Source organism: Cicer arietinum, chromosome 6 (genome assembly GCF_000331145.2).
Source record: "Cicer arietinum cultivar CDC Frontier isolate Library 1 chromosome 6, Cicar.CDCFrontier_v2.0, whole genome shotgun sequence".
NCBI lineage: Eukaryota > Viridiplantae > Streptophyta > Magnoliopsida > Fabales > Fabaceae > Cicer > Cicer arietinum.
In genome coordinates this window covers 17,914,832-17,930,006 of record NC_021165.2, presented here as the reverse complement: position 1 = coordinate 17,930,006, position 15,175 = coordinate 17,914,832, and the positions used below count along the sequence as shown (strand labels likewise).

The window sequence follows — 15,175 nt, the reverse complement described above, 5'->3', positions numbered from 1 at the left end:
TAAATTATTTCATTACTAAAAAAAAGAAACTATTTTTTATTCCTTTCAATTTAAGTCAATCAACTATATGATAATATTTTACATTATCAATCTTCTGCACAATTATTTCGTATGATTCATTTTCTCTCCTTATTATGGATTTTTTGATAATAGTTTTTTGATAATATTATTATGCATTTCTCGTTACACTCAATTTATGACAATCAATTATATGAGTAATATTTTTACACTTAACAATTATTATTTATTTTTCATTCACAATTATTATTTATTTTTCATTCACAATTATTCAATTTAGTGATAAGTAATGATTTCATTTGAAAATATTCAATTATTCATTCAATTTAATGAAAAAAATCACCGAGTATTGTCATAATTTTCAAATGGGTAACCTAGACTTCACCGAGATTAAATATAAGCCAAATATACTAACACATGTCATCAACATCACATGTTTCTGATCACAACCTATGTTTTTTACTTCACAGAATGGCACACCATCAAACCATCAGCAAGGAAGAAATATATGGGCATCAGCTGGTTTTGCTATTACTGTTGATTTTGATCAATTTCTGAGTGTGTTTTCATTTTCTCCCGAAAGTCATACTCTGTGATGAGTCCAAGATTGTCAACTAGTTTGTGATGTCGCTTGCATCCTGCACACTAGTAGGAGGAACTTCTAATTACTTAAAATAGAATAATTGCTTTCATAATAGTAATGTTGCACATATGTTTGTAAACAACAATGGAATGGATAAGGTACCTAAAAACCATACTGAACAAAAAAAGATAAAAGAAAACTATAAAACCGGCTGCAATATAAACCACACAAATGATCTTCAATACACATGCATACTGAATCCAAAAATCCAGCCATTCCATGAATTTTATTGAACTTTCAGAACAAGCTTGATATAGAACAAAATCAAATTATAGCAGAGGGTTAAAATTTATATCTTTAACGAAAAATTTCGCATTCTAATTCAAAATTTTACGTATTTGAGATATGATGTACAACCAGAACAAGCCAACGTGCAATGCAATCTAGTTACTTCTTTTGTACAATGAGAAGCAAAATAAATACTCAGTAGGTAACATGGAATGTATCTTTCTTTGCTTTCCAGACAAAAATTTGTTTTCTTATTTCAACATATTACAGAATAGAGATATGGTTGCCCTTGAACACCAATATGTTACATATACAAAAACAGGGGATGTGGCAAGGTACTATGGTCCAAATCCTAATGAAGATGAGGTCTTAGTGGGCTTGAGTGATAAGAATGGAGAGTGTATAGGAGGAGAAAGAAGAAAGAAAGTCGGGAAAAAATGTGAGTGTGTGACTGTTATTTAATCCCAAATAAAGGGTGAGTGGGGGGAATGGTAGAATTAACTAATCATTAAATCTTATGGTTAGGCAGTGAGAGAATAACCATTTTCTCTGCGGATGAGCTTTTACTCTAGAATTGTATTTCATTTTCCATATCCCATCCTCATAAATAATATTCATTCATCTATATTAGTATTCTATCTCTACTTTAATATTTCTACTCTATCAGCAAGTCAGCAATTGGTGAAAGGTCATTGTCGATAAAAATACAAAAATATAAAGTATGCGCAAAATAACTATATCTACTCTCTACATAGCTTTATAAGCAAAAATATAAACTTCAGCAGCAAAGATGTAAAGGTGAACAAGAACTAGCTACGTGAACTATGTATAACATACTAATATTTACTCTATCTACAAAAGTCCTGTGCTACATGTGCTTTACCCTCTCCCCCATAGAGAGATCCCTGTTGCCCTATCCTATGTTATAGAAAATGGAATTTTAAATGTGAAATCACACAATTTTACAATCCTACTCTCCCACTTTGCTAAGTTAGAGAGGTCCTATCTTAACCATATAAAAACTCTTAGAATTTGGGTTTCAAGCTTAACTCAACCTACAAAAATCAGTGCATAAAGTGAGGGCTTCCCTGCATGTAATCACGATTAAGGTGTCTAGGACTGTATAGAAACCTAGAGCGTGAACTGAGTGGACCGATAATGGATGAACCAGCGGATCTATGACGGGCTTTGGTAATCATTTGAAAAATTGGATTGGGCCTAACTCAATCCTCAACCATGAATAGGGATTAAAAAATAAAGGAAGAAACCATGCTAATAATCTTTAGAAAAAATGATTAAACATACGAAGTTCACAACAGGAATCAACAAGTAATAGATACCTGTATAAAAATGGTACCCCTTTCATAAGCTAATCGGTTTACAAGCTTCTTTGTTCTTTCACCACACAAGTCACATGTAAATTGTACAAGTAAACTTCTTCTTGGAAGATTTAAGTCAATACTAGCACCCTGCATATGCATAGCATTATTGTATACTGAGATTAAAATGAGCTATCGAAAAGCAAATATTTTTACGGAAGACGATGCTTGGTTTCTACCTTCAAGATATGATTAATGTTGGAACATACATGGATGCATACAAACATACAAATGTACACATACAAAGAATTCAGACTCACATGAATACTGGTAGGCATTAGATGACCAAAATTTATTCTTGACCCAAATATGAATGAAGTGCAAAAGTGGGATAGGGGCTGGGAGAAAGAGTCCAGAAATATTTAATCCATCAACAAATTATTTTGAATAACTAAAGAGTGATTTAACAATGACAAAATCAATACTTTGTATGAATGAAAGGAACAAATGCAGTTCCTGTTGTTTTGTTGGTTATGCTACCCAACATTTAATAATATCTTTGTTGGGTTGGGAAGATATTCAACTTATCACTTGGTTACTTGGTATGATTCAATATTGTCCACGAAGGGAGCAATAGATTGGGATAGCATTGGTTTTGAAATATACCTGACTAACTAATTCAATAATTAGAACACATAAAGAATCCTAATTCCCAATTTTTCTGTTTTTATATATAACATGTAAGTTCTATTGACAGCCAATAAATCCAATTTGTAGTTTGGATATGATTCATTTATTCTATTATAAACTTAACTGGTTGAGGGGAAGTGAGACAATCATCATCACCTACGAAGCCATGTACTCTAAATACTCGACGGGGAAGCCTTTGTGGCACTATTGCGGCAACACAAAATCTTGACCTGAAAGATTATAGCTGTTACAATTTAGATTACTGTAACTAGAAAGTCATTTTTATAGAATGAACTGAAAACGCAAAAACTCTAACCATCGAAAAATAGGAGAGTGGGAACCGAACCTGGAGGCTCTATTCGAAGGAGCGTTGAAGCGGATAGAGAGATTAGGTTGGGGATTTTTGTGTGCAGAGGAAGGGCGACAAGTAAAATGCAATGGAAAATTGGATAGTACTGTGCTTGCCGCCATTACAGAGTCAGAATGGTTTGGCCTTTCAGAAACTGCTCAGCAGCAATTCACGAATTTAAACAAAAAAGAAAGCTTTTTTTTAACGAAAAAACTGATCTTTTAAAAGGATTTAAGTGATATTGTTGGTGTGAAACAAGGTAAAATATTTACTTTGATTTCGGATTAACATCCGCTCTTAGCCACTTTTATTTGTATGTATAATTATAAAATAGGTTAAATTACTCTTTTAAGTAAGACTTACATTTACAATTTAGGATTAAATAATTACTTTATATTTTTCTTCTTTTTCTCTAGTTTAGGATTCATGGTCATTATTATCTTTTTAATCGTTCTTCATTTACAATTTTTCATATATGAAAATATTTTACACTCACCGTGTTTCGACTTCAACCAATTAGGACAAGTCCAACGAGGTCTAAAACAAAATTATTAGACGAAACTTTTTTAAAATTTAATAAATAAATCATTAATATTTTATTTAATAACTATAGAAATTTTATTTGGCAAAATTAATGACATTTTAAAATTTATTTTCTTTATATTTTTTAAAAAATGAAAAAATACATTTTAATAACTTATATAAAAATTTTCATATATACATTATACCACTCCAGTTACTCATGTTAGGAGTAATGTGCTCACTCATCTTTTTTATGATTTTTTAATTTATAATTAATATTAAATAATTTGTAATAAAAACAGAATATTTTATTTAATTTATATAAGATTTTATAGATTTTAGTTTTAAAAATATGAAAATGTGAAGCTTGTTGTTAAGGAGGTAAAATATTTTGTTTTTTAAGGAGACATAAAGGCTTTACCTTTCACACGGCTCTGCTACCAACAACACATTTCTCTAACAAAAGTGTTCACAAATAAAAAATAAGACATTTAATTGATTCAACAAAAACAATACAAATACAATTATTACAAAAATAATACTTTGACTATTTCAAATATATTGGACTCCAGACAATAAACATTGTTACTAGTACCAAATTGATCCGAAAACATACAAACTCAAATATAATTGAATTTCCGAAAACATACGAACTCAAATATAATTGAATTTTCGATCATCTTTTTTATCTTCAAATCCCTTTCACCAATAATATCAATGATCAAACCACTCAAAGAAATTGCAACCTTTATGGTTATTGTTGTTATAATTTCTACGTCCCAAAACATTTTCCCAAAATTGATACTTGTTAGTTGTAATATGTTTTATTCATTTATATTAGGGAGTAATTTATTAATTTCTGCATCCCAAAATTGATACTTGTGCATAGAGTAATATATTTTATTGATTTAGAAAAAATAAATTTTTAACAATAACAAAATAAAAATTCGCAGGTTATAATTTTTCTAAAAAAAGAAGTTAGCAATACTCAAACCGAAATAAGCAATATATGCCATATATATATATATATATGTTGAATCGAAGAGGTAATTTGTTGTTGTATGTCATGTAATCAAAGTCAAACTACTGTATTATATATGACATATTCGTGTGTTTATCAAATCCACAAACAATTAAAATTGGATAATGTCAAATTGTAACTTGTCAATTGCATTGAAATTGGAGCAGATGCCTATACCTCAGTGTCGAATTGGACAAAACCGTTAAACGGGCCATATCAAACCCAATGCACAAATATAAATCACAATTAATTACAAAAAAAAACTGAAGAAGAACAAGCATGAATCAAAAGAAGAACCAAAGAAGAAGCAATCTCAACGGACAAATACAAAATCAACCAGAAAATCGGTCACAAAATTCCTAATTAAAAAAAAAATCCTAAAATAAAGATTCATTGCCTATTCACCTTGCTGAACTTCTTCATTATTGAGGCTGAAAATCACTTACGCAGTGACGCAAGGTTGCGTGCGGTGGTCGGTGGTCGGTGGCGGTGCGCTGTCGTCGCCGGAGTAGTTAGGTCGCGTGCGGTGGTGGTGGCGGTGCGCTGTCGCCGGGAAGTTGTGGAGGGAGAAAATGAGAGGAGATAATTTAGGGTTAGAAAGAAGTGGACAATAGAATAATGGGAATGAGTTCAGATTTTTATGCGTAGAAAATGGGTTCAGACGAGAAGATGAGAGGAGAAAATGAAAATGGGTTCAGATTTTTATGCTTGTCATTGATTAATTATCATTAAGAAATAACCTTTTAATTGCTTAATTCTTAAATTTACTAGTCTAATTAATATGTACGATAAATGTCGATTAATATAGATATTTCTTATGTCTTGACATACACTCTTTATGAAACTCTTGTGTTATGCTGCAAGGCTTTGGCCTATAACACTTTAAGCGGACAGCTGACTTTCTCAATAAAGAGTTTTTTTTTAGTGTAGCTGAAAGTTTGGCCAGCCTTTTATTGATAGTGTTATTTTGAATTTCAAAAATAAAGAAAATATGCAACTAGATCAGAGAAAAAAGTGTGATCGATCAGTATAGATTCACTGAATGTGTGCTCCAATCTTCCTAGGTTTTTAACCATAGAAACATGGGATCTAAACTGATGCGCGAGTCCACAAAAATTCGAGAAAATAGTTAGGGTTTAACCAGAGAATTGATGCGTGAAATCGAGAGTAAGGAATTGATCATATCAGATGTTGAATGTTGATTGAGTGGAGAACAATTACGTATTCAACGTATCAATGAGATAAAAATGTATGCATTTATTATTTTAAAAAATAAAAAGTATTTTTTTTAATTTTCTAGATACTAAAAAATTATACATCACTTAGTCCAAACTGACTAGACGGACGGACGGCAGCGCGCATAGTCAATTTTGAATGTGTTCTTGCCCCTTTACAAAATTGGGTACCCTTTGACACACTTCAAGTGTCATACATGCACCTTATAAAAACATTGTTAATGTGTGTTATCCCTTCTATGAGGTACTTCCTTATTTTTCAATTCAGACCAACACTAGTTCTCATTAATATCATCATTATTTCCAACAATCTTTTATTAAAATCATGATCATTTCCAGCAGATAGTCGTAAAGTACATTTTGTCTTTAATTGAAATTACTTTTTAGTTGGTCCTTTTATAGTGCACTCTCAACTAGGACCAATCTAACATATGCAGAGATCTAAAACGAATTTTAATATGAGTTTTAAACTGATTTTTTTATTTTAAATTTAACATTATATCACTAAACTAATATAATTGATGTCATGTAATATTTCTTTTTCAATTAATTTAATATTGTTGAGATAATATTTAATTTAAAAAAATATCTATATATTTTAATTTTAAAAATATTAAAATCTGAGACATTTTTATTAAGTATAATTTTTTTTAGGCCTTTTAATTAAGTAAAATTTTTATTTTTATGGTCGTTTTAGCGGTCTTACCCGCTCTCAACCATTATTATTTTTCCATTATTTTTACCTTCTTAGTTGTATTGTTTTCTTGTTTCTATTATTCATATTTATGTGTTCATCTATTATATATTCCTAACAGCTAAAGTCAAATATAATCATGGAGTTTCACACCAGTTATCCGAGTTCCTAGTATCTTGAAGATTTGTTATTATGTATTAGGATAGTTTTTTTGGTATCCATGTATTAAAATAGTTAATTATTACTCCGGACATATGTTATATTCTACTTGTATAGAATTTTATGGTGATTGGTAGTTGATTCTATTTTCGATTAGAAAAATATTTTTAAATGTATTGTTATTAAATCTCAATTTTATCAAATAGAATGTCAATTGATATAACATATAAGATCTCTCTCTCAAAATAGGTTTTAATGAATTAATTAGGAAAACCAGCAAAATTGCTTACAAAGTATTTGTTATGAAATTGCCATGACAAATCATAGCTATGTAGCTAGGGAAAATTGTTGACAAATTTTTTTACTATGAATTAGCTTCAGATTACCAAAGATTTTTTAAATATCAACTAGGCATTATCTAGAAAAAATTTCTAGCTAATTAGTTTCTCAATTCATTCTATGTCCAATTTGGTAGCAACTCTGTGATTAATCTCTAACTAAACTGATTGTATTTTCTGTTTATGGTTAATAAAATTAGTGTGATAGAAATAAGTGGAAATATTAATTACAAGGAAGATGAATTTGAATTGTGACTCTTTTAAAATATGTCTTAATCATAAATATTTTATGAGTTAGTAAATGAAAATCTGTATATTTCAAAATGTTAAAGGATTTTTAAATCAAAGTAGTTGTATCTTTACTTTAGTAAATATGATGTGTGGGTGTGTTGACAAAATAATTAAGAGTAGGGATAAAAGAATTTACACATTAAAAGTATTTTGTTCATTCAAGGATACAACTAGTTCTCACAACTAGTGCAATTTTTCACTATGGTACTTAAGAACGCTTTCAACTTCTACACCTTTAATCTTTTTAGTCACTTGCACTATACAACCATCATTTTTCTTTGCCACAAGAGACTTACAACAATATTCTTTGATCCTCAAAAGGATTATAGAAAATTATAATCACTCAATACTTTTTTTCACTTCAAAAGAGGTTGAGAATGTTTACTAGTATATGATTGTTTTTGGGATTTATTTTCAAACCAACTAAATTATGAAAGAATTGCATAGAAACACACTTAGAAAGATTGATCCACAAATATAGTAATAAGCTTGAGAGTGCTTGATAATCGAAGAGTTTTTTGATTGATGATCACTTAAAAAAGTAGGAAATGATTCAATGCAAAACTCTCGATCTTCAATGTTCTGATGTATCTTCTATATATAGGAGTGGAAAAACTCCACTTTTTCTTATATGAGAAACAATATGATCATTGGATAAATGAGAATTTGTATTATTTCAACGTGGTAACGAAAATAAATGAGATTGTATATCTTTATGTTATCTTCTTTCTCTACTAAATTTTATTCTTCTTCTATTTCCTTATTTTTTTTATCTATATCCATAATATATTTTTTTTTATACAAATCATTTTCTTTTCTTTAACTAATATATATTATTTTGAATACGTGGAAGACTTTCAAATTTTTAAACTACAAAAGCGTCATGAGCATTATTTCGAAAATATTTTAATATGTGTAGGAAAAAATGTTAAAATTTTAAAAATTCCAAATAACTTATATACTTTAATAAAAATAGAGTTTACGATTATCAATTATATAATTTATCTTTTAAATCATAGTTAATATTTTATGTCCATACACCATCAAATGCTAGTTAAATGGTACAAATTTTATACACAGTTTTTTTTTAATCATTTTTTAAACATAATCCTTATTTAATGACACACTCTACAATATATTTTATCGGTCTTACTTTTTGCATATAACTATAAAAATTTATAAGATTAATACATTAAATATATATATATATATATATATATATATATATATATCACCTTATAAAACAATTTAAATTTAAATCCGCGCATCGGACGGGTCATATTCTAATTTAAAATCGCACTTACATACAAGTCATGCAGCCTCGATTACAATAGCAGAGACATCGAAAAAATCTTAATATCACTGGAAACTGATCCTTGATTGTAGGGATAAAATTTCCATACCTAATAGATTGAAGCTCAACAAAGTATATATGTTACATTCCTTTAACTTACAATAGCTGCTTCCCTTTCAGGAGTGGTTATATGATACAAATTGCTTATAAATCGAAGATTCATACAACAGAGCGCAAGCTAAATATCCTCTTTCAAAATATTATATAGCCCACAAGTAACTAATATCATCACATTATCAAAACATGAAAATAAAAAGAATAAGAATTTCATCCAGGAGAGAACCTTGTTTATTTTTCGCTTTTGAAGACACTTACTAAAAGCCTTTACATTTCTAAAGCGACGAGAACGATGCAAATGCAAGTTGCTTCATTGAGTCTATATGCTGCATTTTACTTCAGGTTTAAACCCTACCACTTCAATTCTTTGACGACAAAGAAGAATTTGAATGTTTTCTTCTCTTCGCTTCAGGTTCCCCTAAACGCAACGAAACCAAATTATCTTCGTCGGGACTGTTCCTAAGTTCGGATAGACTTTTGAATTCCAAGTCTTCTTTCGGGTAGCTTTGATGAACCGGAGATTTGCCTGCATAAGTTGATATGAACTGGTGTTCTACATTTGGAACTGTGTCAATCTCGTTTCTGATATGAAATTCACATGGCCTTAATGAAGGGTTGACTATCTTAGACGGTTCTTCTTTGACTGGAACATGCTGGATATTCAAGCAAAAAGGCTCAAAGCTCTCTTCAAGCTTTTCGTTTATTGGCACAGTGGAAGATGATTCTCCAACTGCAGAATCAATTCGAGCAGCAGAACCGTTTCTCTGTACTTGCGCCGCAACTAAAATATGACCAAAGAAAGGGAAAGTCAGCTGTAGATGTTCGGTACAAATGAATGGTTTGGCAATGCGACACCAATTGATCATGATTGTTTTATATATCAAAAGAAGAAAAAAGGATATGTATTGTGTATGCAGGAAGTGTGTGCATCATCCATAAGATTAGGCTTATTAGTTGGATTGGACTTTCACTAGTACTATTAAGGAAAAAACTTAGATGCATTTTCTTAGATGATTTTTGTATGGTTTTTAAAATAAAACACATCTTTCGTGGTTACATAAAACCTTGAGAAAATTATGAATTTGATAAAATCATAGTAGGTTAAGTTAAGAACCATACGAAAAGTACCTAAGAAAATGCACTTAAGTTTTCTCCTACTATTAATGCTTGATGACCTAATTAATAATAGAGCAATAACTTATGAGTAATCACATAATACCTTGTTAGGGTCATTCTATTTTCTCCCTTTTCTTGTATAAACCTCAAAGTTTCAAGTTTCAACAACTCTGAAACAAGATAATTTGGATTGGGCGCAGTCACATGCATCTCAGCCGTCCAGTCAATAATGGATGGTCTAGATTTTAAAGCAAATTTTGATTTTTTTGTTGTTAAAATCTGAATAGGTGGATTTTAATCAGACACTCAAGATGTGTGCGACTGCGTGCAGTCACATGGTTGTGACTGCTCGCTACCCGGACCAGAAACAGGACGGTACAAAATACTGCAGCCTTGCCAATGCCAACTGATTATATTAATTGAGGGAATTGAAATTCTAAGAATGACATGTTTTGAAAACAAACCTTGGAGTGATTCATTTGTTGTTACGAGATCAAGTTCAAGGAGATCAAGAAGCCGTCCAAGGTCAACACCACTTGTCCAATTCTCCGGGGGTTGGCCAACTCTTAGTTTCAAACGACCACGATTAGCTGTCCCACCCCAGATAATGCCAACAGGGCGTGGCTTCTCCCTATTCTGACCAGTCAAGAGAATGAGGCTTCCACTGTCACCTTCGAGGTCAAAGGTCTGCTGGTTCTCTCCGACGACAAGAAAATCCGTGAGAAAACAAATACCTTTCTCATCGTTATACTCCAAGGCATAGGCCATTATAGTCCCTGTAGTCAAACCAGAACTTCTTCCGACTTTAATCACTTGCCTACCAATAAGACTGTTGATTGGAGACTGCAAATCTATGACGTGGACTTCACCAATCTCACCCACACCTCTTATCGATGTAATTACATTGTTCATATTAAAATCTTCTGCAAATGGGATGAATGCCCCATCAGCTCGCACAAATGTTTCTGCAAGATGACAAAATTGTAATGTGCATGAGGGTCATGACCAACAGAAAGTTCAAAGGCAAAATCATAATCATAATCAAAAAGTTTAAAATGAGGTTATAACAAGTTTGACAGGCCCTTGTGGAAAGATACTTATTCAAATCAAAGCAACATACTATCTAGGGAAAAGGACTGACCTGACTTGGGCATCCTTATATGAACTTCCTATGTGACAAGGGTTGACCTCTAACTAACCCTTTAACAACTCCTACTTGCCATAACGGCTACAAACTGACTCACGTCCCCTAACACTAACTAAACATTTTTCCCTCCCCCTTCTGTAAACCTTTATGGCTGGGGCAGGGGATGTGGTATTCCTAACACTCGTCCATCCACTGCTTTGCTGTTTATAGTTCCCTCAAATCGTGAACTCTATTTAACAGTAGCAATGTCTCCATTATTCTTTTTCATCGACCACCATAGGTAAAAATATTCATAATAATCTGGAATTTGAAAAGCAAATTACCTGGGTTTGTTCCAGCAAAAATGCCATACCAAAGATCATCAGTAATAAACGATGTTGCTCTCTCAACTGCACCAAGATATACACCAGGTCCAAGACTAGGTGGCAAAGGATGAAACATCTTCTGGTTTGGATAATCCAAATCAACAGCTACATGTCGATTTGTTAGAAAACCAACTTCTCGATTTCCTGTTCGGCTTCTAACAATAGCACCCAAGGTTCCATATGTCTCTTGACTTGCAACCTTCAACGAGAAGAAATTAAAAAAAAGTTACAAAAAAAAGAGGAAAGTTATTACATGTCTTGCATTAGATCAAGGTTCATGGAAGAAGATGTATAGTACAAAATATTTAATTGCATTCAACTCCATAAAGATTAAAAGATGATATTGACCATGATGGCAACATGATATACATCTTCTATAGTATCAAGTTAAGAAATATTATTTCCTTTAACTTGTATTTGGAATACAGTTAATGCAACACACAAGAAATTGAGTCTCGTGAGCAAAAAGAACCTGAGAGCCAGAGCCGACACACGAATCGCTTCCCCTTAAGCCATCAGCAAGCTCCGTATACAATTGTTCTTTAGGAGTTTGTGCAGGTGCGCCATAATAGGAGAACTCCACAACATCCACATCACACCAAACACCTCCCGGCCCCTGTTTAGAAAATTAAGAAATGACTTTAACTTCCTCAAATAGAAAAGGTATCAAAGATTAGACCAACCTATATACCTTAAAAAAACTTGATATAGTTTCATTGTAGCTTTATGATGGTATTTTTAGAGATAAATGGAATTTATAATCACTGTTGAAAACGTCCGCATTTTAAAATTTCCCATCTACCATTCTAAAGTTTTTATTTCAATTTATAAATCCACATCATAGGGGAAATATATTACCTATATAAATATTAAATACAAAGAAAGCTGGAATGGAAAACATCAAAATCAAATAATGAATAATTGAATTGAAAAGTTAACGAAATCCACTAAAGCCATGTGTAGAAACCTGCAACATAGCCAGAAGAACCAAAATTCCCCACCTCAAGGGCAGCAGGTAGGCACTGAACATGGTTGAGCCATTGCCTATGAACTTTATGAGCAACAAAGACTAGAATAGCTGGAATATCAGTCAAAACACCTCCTCTGATCCGAAATCCAATTGCAGTGCCGAGACTGAATCTTCGTAAAATCTTACTATGAAATGCCCTAATAGTCATAAGTTCAAGCAAGGTAGTAGCCTGTTGTCCTGAAGGCAACCTACCCAAAGTTTCAGGTAGCACTCCCTTTTGAAGATTCCCAAAATAGTTGGCCCTGTCTTCCGCTGCGTCATTCCAGCGACTCAACGTAGGCCAAGAAAAGTATGCAGCATTGCTCTCAGAATGCTGAACGCCAACTGCAAAATTTTGCAAGTGTAAAGGGCTGGATGAAGGATTAGGATGACCGTAGTAGTTCCTTTCTAGGTCCAGGGACGACTCCTCCGATTGAGTTGACCCGGAATGGTGAACTCTCAAGTCCAATCGATTCCGATTCATCTGTCAGCTCTCCTACATCACACTTAATATAGTATACAAAAGTTCAATTATCCAAGACTCATATCCGATTCCAACTATACAAATAATAAACACATCATTTCATGTTATGCTCAAATTTAATTGATTTTTCAATCAATAAAAAAGCTTCAAAATAAGTAGAGAAAAAAAATCTTCAAAGAGTATATGACTATATATTATAGATATGTTTATAGAATTAATTAGCAAAAGAAAAAGGTCCACTCAAAGTAAAATTCATCTGCTTAAACTAAACCTAACAAGTAAAAGAGTAAATTCCATGTGTATAACATCAACAAACAACACATACAGGTAAAATACAAACCATTGCACATAGACAAGATTTAGCAAGTTCTTCTGTTGCAAAGGCCACCTCAACTCAAGAAATTCAAACTCTCATATGAGGATAAGTATAAAATAATAGCTATCAAATACAAACATAACAACACTCTAGATACTTGTACAAAAATAGGAACACTTCTTTAACCACTAAATGAAAAATTAGCACTATCATCTCCTTAAAACCAAATTTTCAGCTAAAGCTTCAAGTAACACATACAACAACAAAAAATCCATAAGAAGAAAAGGGTAGGAAATTTACAAATATTCAGGTCCACTGACAGGTTAAAAAGCTCATAACAAGCTAGATAATTTCATCATGGGAGAGAGAGAGAGAGAGTCATCTGAAGAAAAGGGTAACCAAAAAAAGGAACAATGAACAAACACTAACGACAACAGAAAACGGAAAGCACGAAAGCAACAAGGTTGAAAAGAAAACGCAACCCATTAAAAAGGGTTGTGAAAAGATAAAATCTTGAAGGTTAAGTGAGAGAAAAGTGACTGACCGATCGGCAATGGTGTTGGAGGTACAAAAATGGCGTCGAAGAAGAGGAGGTTGAAGGTTTTCATGCCCTAGAAGTAGTACATGTGAATTCTATGGCAATCAATCATGTATGAGAATCAGATTAAGATTTGCAGACACAGAAAAACATGAATTAGTGAAAGTAAGTTTAATTTAATTGGGAACATTAAAATGAATGTAATTAGGGTGGCACATATAGATACAGTTATGGCTTCCCCTCGTTGAGAACGGGGAAGTGGATCAGTTGTTATGATGAAATAGCAATAGCAATATCAATACAATGTGTGTGGATTGTCAAGAATCATAAGTTAATGTATATCTGTATTTATAGTATCAACTGCTATCTTTTATCCTTACATAGGAGTATATGTCACAGTATTTAAACAATGTATTAATTAATATTACTTTCTTTTACCCCCTTTCTTTGCTTATTTTATTTTATTTATCCCTTTTCTCTTTTATATTTCTTTTCAATTATATATTACACTTACTTCACTTCATGTGTTATCTTAGATATTAAATTTTAACAACTCAATTATTATCTAAATAATTATATATATCAAAAATTATAAAAATTGAATATTTATTTCTTTTATATAGGCTTCTTTTGTAGTGCTTCTCACTTATTTTGTACTAGCATTTTCACCTTTTTGTTATTTAATTAAATATTTTCACTTGTTCAAAAAAAGAAATTGAATGTTTGTAATTATAGAAACTTGTAGACGATATTTTATTTGTATTTAAAAAATATATTATACATAAAATATAATTTATTTGATAAAATGTAATTTTTATTTTTTATTTAATAGTGAGATTAATGAAATTGAATGTCTACAATGAACTTTGATTTGGGAGTAAGTATATCAAAAATTATAACTTGAAGTTAACAAATTTTCATATATATATGTGTGTGTGTGGTGTGTGAATCAAATTAATTATATCTAAAGAGTACCCTAACAATTACATACATTCAATAATATATATTGAATATATAATTTTTTTAAATCAATTATTTAATTGAAAGTTACTTTCATATAAATTATATTTAAAATTTTAATATTATTTCTTAATTATTTTCTATGTGAGTGAGATGCATCAAAATTAATAACAATATTATAATGAGAGACGGTTCCAATAATTTGGAATAGTGAGGACCACACATATACTATAAATTTTTATACAAAAATATATTAATGCATAAGCAACAAAATAATTACATAAATATCATTCCACAGAAAATTAGAGACTACAAAAATTGT

At 31.2% G+C, this 15,175-nt stretch overlaps 2 protein-coding genes across 5 annotated transcripts; both read right to left on the bottom strand.

Moving 5' to 3' along the window:
* Nucleotides 1-293: 293 nt before the first annotated feature.
* On the bottom strand, nt 294-5,418 carry LOC101502261 (uncharacterized). Its single transcript, XM_027335436.2, has 5 exons — nt 5,237-5,418; nt 3,215-3,401; nt 3,023-3,128; nt 2,230-2,358; nt 294-663 (listed from the first exon to the last, which is right to left on the bottom strand). The coding sequence occupies exons 2-5, from the start codon at nt 3,367-3,369 to the stop codon at nt 550-552; spliced, it is 504 nt and encodes a 167-aa protein (XP_027191237.1). The 5' UTR covers nt 3,370-3,401; nt 5,237-5,418; the 3' UTR covers nt 294-549.
* Nucleotides 5,419-8,868: 3,450 nt separating this feature from the next.
* LOC101501299 (protein NARROW LEAF 1-like) lies at nt 8,869-14,227 on the bottom strand. 4 transcript variants are annotated; one of them, XM_012717130.3, is made up of 7 exons: nt 13,900-14,227; nt 13,656-13,737; nt 12,548-13,061; nt 12,019-12,162; nt 11,505-11,745; nt 10,499-10,999; nt 8,869-9,699 (listed from the first exon to the last, which is right to left on the bottom strand). In XM_012717130.3, exons 3-7 carry the CDS (start codon nt 13,037-13,039, stop codon nt 9,278-9,280), a joined length of 1,800 nt encoding a protein of 599 aa, XP_012572584.1. In that variant the 5' UTR covers nt 13,040-13,061; nt 13,656-13,737; nt 13,900-14,227; the 3' UTR covers nt 8,869-9,277. The 4 variants fall into 4 exon arrangements, with proteins under 4 accessions (XP_012572584.1, XP_004505309.1, XP_004505310.1 ...); XM_004505252.4 differs by lacking the exon at nt 13,656-13,737; XM_004505253.4 differs by lacking the exon at nt 13,656-13,737 and having other exon boundaries at nt 12,548-13,051.
* Between the last annotated feature and the right edge of the window lie 948 nt (nt 14,228-15,175).